The sequence below is a fragment of the Akebia trifoliata genome, unplaced genomic scaffold, assembly GCF_017979445.1.
Source record: "Akebia trifoliata isolate Shusen 1 unplaced genomic scaffold, ASM1797944v1 Contig00325_ERROPOS1006677, whole genome shotgun sequence".
In the NCBI taxonomy this organism is placed as follows: domain Eukaryota; kingdom Viridiplantae; phylum Streptophyta; class Magnoliopsida; order Ranunculales; family Lardizabalaceae; genus Akebia; species Akebia trifoliata.
The window spans coordinates 28066-37351 of NW_028236966.1; the positions used below are offsets into that span (position 1 = coordinate 28066).

At 31.8% G+C, this 9286-nt stretch overlaps 1 protein-coding gene across 2 annotated transcripts; it reads left to right on the forward strand.

Annotated features, from left to right (window-relative positions):
* The first annotated feature begins 2590 nt into the window (after positions 1–2590).
* On the forward strand, positions 2591–4721 carry LOC147381629 (norbelladine synthase-like). 2 transcript variants are annotated; one of them, XM_086430141.1, is made up of 3 exons: positions 2591–2870; positions 4166–4519; positions 4639–4721. In XM_086430141.1, the coding sequence occupies exons 1-2, from the start codon at positions 2687–2689 to the stop codon at positions 4468–4470; spliced, it is 489 nt and encodes a 162-aa protein (XP_086286267.1). In that variant the 5' UTR covers positions 2591–2686; the 3' UTR covers positions 4471–4519; positions 4639–4721. The 2 variants fall into 2 exon arrangements, with proteins under 2 accessions (XP_086286267.1, XP_086286266.1); XM_086430140.1 differs by having other exon boundaries at positions 4166–4721.
* Positions 4722–9286: the final 4565 nt, after the last annotated feature.

Consider the following 9286-nt stretch of genomic DNA (forward strand, 5'->3'; position numbering starts at 1 on the left):
TTTGAAAAGGATCTGGATCACTCTCTCTCAAAAGATAGAAATTATCCTTGTACAGAAAAAGAAGCTCTCCAGCCTTCCTCTAGAAATAAAATAAAGTTCTTCAAGAGATTTTGATTCCGATTAAAGGGAAGATCAATGATAAGGGTCTAGAAAGTGGTTTCTAAAACCTTAATTACATAGACTTTACGGGTAAATTATATACTAAATCCTCTAATTATATATAATTCATTGTTAGTCCATATTTATCATTGATTTCCATTAAATTATGTATTTCAAACCTAATTGCAGTTATTTATGTGTAACAGGAGAAAATCGCAAAGTTTCAAGAAGAATCAGAAAAATCAGAAGATACCACTACAATCCAGGATTCGAAACAAGACCAATGACCAAAATGCAGGCTAATTAGGCCTATAAGGATCGTAGTGCCCAAGTTGGGTAAAGTGGCATGGTGAACAGTGCATGGAATTCTTCGAGATTTGCACAGAAGCTTGGTGGTTACAAATACTTCGTATTGAAATAGGAAGTTTTTTTGTTTACAAAAGGATCCCGAATCCTAAAAATCTTAATCTGGATTTTTATAAATAGGAAACCAAACCAGAGCTTAAAGGATATATGTAAAATAGGAAGATCTATAAATATATATCTAATTTTTTTTAGTAATTGTAGTTCCTATTTTTCTTTTAGCTTTTTGTTTGAAGAAGAATTTGTAATTGAAGAAACTCTACTGGTTTTAGAATCAAGAGCAGTAAAAGAAGACCTCTATTCTCTCAATTTTATACCCTCTTTTGCTTTTATATTTCTTTTTTTACTGTTCTTACGATAACTATTGGCTAAACTCTTCGTTAGATCTGTCGAGGAAGCTTGAGCAAGTTTCTATTAGTCACTTTACTATTTCCATAATAATGTCTTGTTGTTTTATTGTGATATTCTTAAGTAAATATTACCGAAATTAATATAACTTGTTCCTCAATTTTGATGGTGTATTCTTAGATAAGTTCAAGCTAAACCATGCTTCACAAATAACATTTAATATTTATCCTATAATCTTGACTTAATACGTTAATCACATAATTTGAATTTCCTTTATAATATAACCGTTTAATTTTTTGATCCACAAACATTAGCTTTGTTTAGTGGATCGAGATAAATAGAGAACCGTAAAACTATTAATAGAACTTGTGATAGTGGATTAGACCGATTAATGCTTTTTCATAGTATTTTAACTCATTTAATTTTGTGATTTTTTAGATAGTTTATTCTAACAAATATTTTTTTAATTGGTTACGTGAATCCAAATCGGATTGGATTAACATTGTCTCTGTTAATCAATCCTTGCTTGCCAAGATTTTTATTTTGTTCTTTATTTTTAATTGATAATCTACAGCTTGAACAATCAAGCTTAAAGCTCTTTTCCAGAAGTCAAGAAATATTTCTTAGTCGAGTAAGTGCGATACACGGAAATAAGAAATTCACACAAAGACTCTATAGAAAATCAAGCACAATAAATCCACCATCAAAGCAACCTTCTTAGTCGATCACGTGAGAAGTCCAGAGGAAAAAAAAAAAAACTACACACACGTTAATATCTTTATTTTTGTATTTAACTGTTAATTAGAGGAAAACACTAAGATATATATTCTCTATTTTTCACTAAAATCAATATAAAAGCATTTATGATCTTATTTCACGAATCTCAAGGTAGATCTAGGAAATTTGTTGTGAACAATAATTGTTTTAAAAACTTATTTCAAAATTTTCAAATAGATAATCAAATTTCTATCATATTTTATCATTTTGAGATTTTTTATATTTTAAATAGTCAGTAAGGTGATTTTCTAGATGACATATTAAGTGATTTTTTAAATATAATTTTAGAAAACTATTCAAATTTCTATTCACATGAAATTATGCCAATGATGAAATCTTGATAATACATATTTTTCTTTGGGTAAATTACATTTTGACCCTCTAACATTTTGACAATTACACTTACCACCCCTCCCACGTATAATGTTAAAATTCAGATGTTATTTTACTATTTACCCTTTTATTTTTTTATACAAAAATAAAATAAAATTTTAACAACACTACAAAAATGTCTCTGTCTAAGCATCTGCACTCTCGTACCTGAACCCATTTGATCATAGGGATATTTTTGTTTTATAAAAAAATAACATTTTAAAAAGGGTAAAATTGTCATTAAAAAAAGTAAAAAAAATCATTCTTTTATCTGTTTGATAGACGGCAAGTGGACGAAAGGGAGGTAAGTGAGTTTCTTAGATAAATTATAGCGTAGGTAAGTACTATTATCAAAATGTTAGGGGGTTGACATAGAATTATACCAAATCACAGGGGGTAAAAGTGTAATTTACCCTTTTCGTTTTCCATCCAAGTGAATCCTGAGTCACATTTGAAAACAGGTAGTTTCCTCTGAGATCATTCCGACTCACCCTAGTCATATCGTTGAATTGTTCAAGATTCCAAAATCAATTTCTCATAAATCCTTATCAAGTACCAACTTTATTTATTATATTGCATAGTTTCTGACGCAACCATGTGTTGATTTAGACTTATAAATAAGAAGCAAATTCTAAGGGACTCTTTCATCCAAGACTTGAATAGCTTTCCTTAGAAACCTCTGTGAAAGACTCAAACAGCTTTGCATTAGTCCTAAGAGATCAATAAAATGCATGGAGAAGTGTCGACCCAGTTCGAGGTAAGCGCTCCAGCCAATGATGTTTGGGCTGTTTTTCGCTCACCAAAACTGGCCAGTCTCCTCCTCACCCTACTACCCACTTTATTTGAGAAGATAGATGTCATAGAAGGTGATGGAAGTGCTGGTACAGTTTTACAAATCGGTCTCACCACAGGTACGCTTATGTTTGTATTTAGAGTCTCTTATCCTGTTTATGTTGATTTAGTTGAGAGGTGGCTTGAGTTTAATCCATTATTATTATTATTATTATTATTTTGCTAAGTAGAGTTTAATCCATGCCTAATTTGAACCTGTAATGGGTTGAAATTCTAAGGGTAAATTACCATTTCGTGTGAGCCAAATATGATAAAATTTTGATTCAGGCTAACTGTTGATTTTAATTCAAAAAACATGAGTGTGCGAGATCGCAGGTTTTTCAAGTGACAATCTCGCTGGTATATATAGTGACGATCTCACTAAAAGTAGGAAACCTGCAAGATTGTGACTTGAAATTAAACCTGAGATCGTCACCTGGAAACCTGCGAGATTTTCATATTCAAGTTTTGGAAATTAAATATATATATCATTTGGACCAATCCATAGAAAGGAGATCATCCTCACAAAAAATTAACCCATTCGGAAGCTTTTAACCCTGATATACAAGTTGAAGAATTGTGGTCCATCATATTTTATTGTTAATTTGTACTTCAATTTTGATGGGGTTAGAAGTTTCAGAATAGATGATTTTTTGTGAGGATAATCTCCATGGTGAGGACATCATTCTCACAAAAAACCAGCTCATTCCAAAACTTCTAACCCACATAAAATAAATTTTGGCTCCTGAATGGATTCCTATATACAACTCACTCTTTGACCAACTGTGTTTTGTCTTATATGGATTATAAATTTTAGAATAAACTGATTTTTGGTAAGGATGATTTCTTTGAAACTTCTAACCCCATTAAATGTGGTTTAGAAGAAAAATGGATGGTCCACAAATTTTCAACTTGTAAACTAGGGATAAAAGTTTTGGAACGGCTTATTTTTGGTGAGGATGATCTCCTCACCATAAAGATCATCCTCACCAAAAATCAATCCATTCCAAAACTTCTAACCCATATATGACAACACGTTGGCCAAATTTCTATTAGCATTTGATACGTTAAGACATGGATATGTTAAAATTATTTAGAAATTCAAATATAAATTAAACCACCAAATTTCTCTTAGCATTTGATCTAAACAAATGAGCGGAAGACCAACAAGAACAAGAATTAATGTTGTAGAATGAACGTTAACAATTCAAATTAACAAAAAAATAAACATGACTTTAGACAGAACCATATAGAGAAATACTATTCCTTCAATCAATCCTAATTTTTAGATAATAAGTTACAATTTGGGGCATATATGCTTAAGTTTAGTTTCTTTTTCTCTCATTCAATAACGGTGCTTATATGGTGGTCTTAGGGGCCCCGGAGCCTCGATCATGGAAAGAGAAGTTTGTGACGATTGATGATGAGAAACGTATGAAGGTGGTCCAAATGATCGAAGGTGGATATCTTGACCTTGGGTTTGATCTGTACGAGTTCATCTTCAAGATCATAGAGAAAGACGCTAATTCATGCATTATCAAATCGAATATTGTTTTAGAAGCTGATGATGACAAGTTTGAGGCCAGCGCTTCTCTTATTGGTCCTACTGCCCCATGGTTAGTTTCCAAACCAATTGCAAACTATGTCGTGACTGAGAAAGTTAATGCTAGTTGCAAATGAGGTTTACCTTGTTAATCTCGAACATTTTCTGTTGTTTGAAGTAAATTAGGTATTTTCGGGACCTATTCATAAATAATTGGTGGGTGAGGGAGGGTTTTGAACCTATGTAGTGTATCTACAGTCACAGACTTCAACCAACTTAGCAAGCTGGTTCCTTCGCTTCGCTAGCTGTTATTGACTGTGGACTTGATGAATAAAATTACGTCTTTATGTACGTGTACTTGATGAATAAGATTATGCTCCTATTTCCATGTGTGTAAATTATGCTCCTCTCTCTCTCTCTCTAACTCTCTGTGTGTGGAAACCTAAATATATGAACATCTTGTTGTGTATATGTCTTGTATTCCATAGGCACAGCGAGCCCACGGGCTCAAATTTTCTAAGATTACGAAAAAGGTAATTTAGTAATATTTTTCTTAAGGGTTTTTTATTTTTATTTTGGAGAATTTCTATTTTAGGGGAGATAAACACTGTCTAACAATTTTTGATTTTATAAATAGTGATCTCTAAGCCTGTAAAACTAAGAAGAAAATAGTAATTGTTCTTGTTTTAATCCGTGCAAGGATGTAAGCATACTATGATTTTTTTTTTTGTATTCGCTGTTTCTTTTTTCACACATCCAAAGTTTTTTTTTTTAATAATTCTATAAACATGCAAAGTTGTGGTGGTGCATGGTGGTAGTGGTGATGCTGATGGTTTTAGCGATCTTTCAATAATACTATATGCAAAAGATCGTTATCTTGAGCTTGATGAATACTAAGAGAGTGTTTGAATCGGATTCTAGAATCTAATCAGTATCCACTTTCTAATTTTGGAATCCTATTTTTCTTTTGATTTTAATTATAAAGGTTTTCTACCATAATCATAAAAATGACGAAGGTATGTTCATTGATTGGACGGGCTTCGTATGGTTTGGGTTTGGATTTTCGCAGATAAAGCTCATGATCAAACAAATCCAAGTGATCCGTATTAAGTACTGGCCCATGCACCCAACAAAAGGGTTGGCCCATGGTTAAGTCTAAAAATCACTAAAATTGGTCGAATCAATAACCAAATACCATTTAAATAGATTATGTAAAATCCGAAGCATACTATGATTTTTTTCCTCTTCACTGTTTCTTTTTTCACACATCTAAAGTTTTTTTTTCAAAAATAATTCTATAAATATGCAAAGTTGTGGTGGTGGTGGTGGTGGTGATGGTATTAGCGATCTTCAATAATATTATACGCAAAAGATCATTGTCTTGAGCTTGACGAATACTAAGAGAGTGTTTGAATTGGATTCTAGAATATAATCAGTGCCCTTTTTCTGATTTTGAAATCCTATTTTTCGTTTGATTTTCATTACAAAGCAATTCTACCATAATCATAATAAGAGATCAGCTAAAATAAAAAAATGAATATCAGACCTATTTCTTTTACTTTCAGAATCCATTTTTTGTAATTTTGTATTAAAGTATCATTTTCACATTTAGGCATATAGTATTTCTGATCACAACTACAGAAATGAGGTCAACAGGAATGTAACTCTAGCTTTTGAAAGCAGTATTTAACTCTAGAAACAATGTGGGCTAGCAAGTTTTTGAATTCTGAAAATCAGTTTCTATAATTTGATCATAACAATCAAAAATAAGAATTTCACGAACTTAAACAAATGCCCCCTTACTCCCTCCAAGATCGCCAGAGATAGAGAACGGGGCTAGTTAGCTACTGTCTCCGATACAACCTTTTTTTGCATCTAATATACAAATTTTAGTGAAGTGTAGTATTGTGTGAGACCATTAAGGATATCTGTAGAAATAAAAAATATGTATCTTATACTCCATTCTTCAAATCTAAGTTAGATTATTTTTTGATTTTCTTTAATTCTTTTGTTTAATTTCACCATATTCTGAGTAAGGGATCATAAAGTATAAAAAATCAATTATATATTTAACTACATAGATTTTATAGAGCTTAATATTGTGCAATCAAGAAATAACACAATCATAGAAAATAATAGCATATAAGACCATGGAAGACAAAATAAAGAAATGCCAATTGAGATGACTTTAACTCGAAAAATAGTGACCAAATAAAGCAATGTCAATTGAGATGAATTATGAGGAGTGCTAGGGCATAAGTTAACCCGAGAAAACAAGGAGGGGATCAAAAGTGAAATGAAACAACTGTCATGTATAGTGTTTAGGTTATATGGATGGATAAGATTGATAAGGCTTACTTATGTGGTGTGATCAGACACTACATATCACTACCTAAAAAAAGGGTAAATTCGAAATCAAGGTCCCTTGAATGGGGACAAATCATGGGACATATGAAAAAACATATGTAAAAACAATGTAATAATAATAAAATTTTAAAATATGGGTTAAAAGTTTTGGATTGAGCTAATTTTTTGTAAGGATGATCTCTATGATGAGAAGATCATCCAAAAAAAAAAAAATCAGTCCAATCTGAAACTTCTAATCCCATAAAAAATGATTTAGAATGTGGACCGTCGATTTTTTACCAATAATTTGTAAACCACTTTTGATGGACTTAGAAATTTAAAATTGAACTGATTTTTGGTGAGGATGATCCTCTCATCATAATGACCATCCTCACAAAAAATCAGCTCAATCCAAAACCTCTAACCCATATTTTGAAAAACTATTGTTTTTACATATGTCCCTTGAACCGCTCTCCCTCTCGAATTTGCTTGGATTTAGTCAAATTTGACATACTTAGATCTTCTTTGTCTTATCGTACTTGTTATTTGTCAATGTCTATTGTAAGATCAATCAACAAATCAGACACATACTGTACCTTTCTACAAAGTAGGTATATGTTATGATCAAAGGGTATGTCTTGTAATTTTTTCTTAGGTATTAGGTAATGTGGGTGGATAAGTATTTAAGATTGTACCTTTTATTTGTTTTGATAGATTTGAGTTATTCCAGTCTTATCTATTATTTCAAGAGAGATTTACCAGGCAGACTCAATTGTAGCATTTTTATCACCAAAATCTTACTTTATGAAGTTTGTTACCCTTCATAAGAACTTTGAACAAAAAAATCGAAAAAAAACATTAATTTTTACCGTTGAATCTTAATTTTTAAATTTGGGAGTTTGGTAGTCATCCTTTATCAAAACATTCGATCAAGTTTAAGAAGGATTTTATTTAGAATTTTGCTCTTTTGGATCTGATTGTTTCTATGAAATTTAGAAGTTTGTAATGTTGGATTTTCAATTTGATAATCCATGTAGGCCCACCCTTATTAAGTTTAGAAATCTTACTAAGTTAGTCATGATGGCCTAATTCATAAAGTAAGGTTTGTTGAGGTAACAAACTTGATAAAGTAAAGGAGTTTTTGTAATAAAATTGCTTGTTATCACTTTATATTCTTGTGTCTGGCTATCTTGGTATCTGTCACCTATCCAAAATAGAAGGAAACCTACTCTTAGACCCACCATGCAGTGGGCAAGATGTTCACTTCCACTACCTTACACATGCTATTTTGAAATGAGTCTAAGCTTTATTAACTCCTTGTTCTTAAGTTTTATGTAAATAAAAATTTTCTTGTGGGATTCATTAAAATATAAACATGTTCGTCTTAGATTGCATGCATCATTCTTACCACGGTAATCATTGTGGACACCTCAATTTGAATGGTCACCACTCGAAAATGACTTAAAAAGATATATTTTATCCAAAAAACCGTCAACGGACCTAAGGGCTCAAATCTTCAAAAACTCCATCTTTTGTTTCAATAAATGCCCTAGGACTTGCAATAGCCTAGTGCACTCACAATAAAGCCTATCTAACGTATAAACCCAATCATCTTCTCAACTCTTCATCATTTTAACCCCAAACCTAAAATTGAGTCCTAACCCATTTTGAAGCCCATCTAAAATCCACTATCATAAAACCACCTCAAACACCTTTTTAACCTTACCTTAAATCAAGCCCTAACCTAGACCAATTTCAATTCATCCCCTAACCTAAGCCAATTCCAATCTAATTTATTTATTTTTAACTTAAACCACAAGTTAATGCTAAGCCCAACTTAAAAAAGTCAAATCCAAACCATCTTAAAACTAAACTAATTTATACATGGACCACCATTCACCTCTCCTTAAGCCCTACATATGAAGCCCAATCAATGTCCATTTGAGGTCCACACAACATTAAAAGTCCATGCTCATCAAAGTGGACCCGTGTCACCATCACAATCAACCTCCCAAAATCAATCTACCTAATCCAACCATCACCTTGAAAAGCTGTACAACTCATACCTAACTCACATCACATGTCATCACCAAATATCATCATTTTCTTTAAATTTTCATCTAGCTTTTGACGGTGATGATTGGATTAGGTAGATTGATTTTTGGGAAATTGATTATGATGGTGACATGTGTCTACTTTTATTAACATGGATTTTTGATGTTGTGTGTACCTCAAATGGACATTGATTGGACTTCATAGGCAAGACTTAAGAATAAGTAAATAGTGGTCCATGGATAAATTGGTTTAGTTTTAAAATGGTTTGGATAAGACTTTTGTAGGTTGGGCTAGGATTAACTTGTGATCTGAGTAAAAACAAAAGATAAATTGAAATAGCTTAGGTTAGGGGATGAGTGTGAATTAATTTAGGTTAGGGCTTGATTTAAGGTAAGGTTAAAAAGGGGTTTGAGGTGATTTTATGATAGTGAATTTTAGATGGGCTAGAAAATGGGGTTAGGACTCAATTTTAAGTTTGGGGTTCAAATGATGTGAGTTGAGACGATGATATGACGGGTATGATAAAAATAAAGATAAATTTTTGTAATTTTT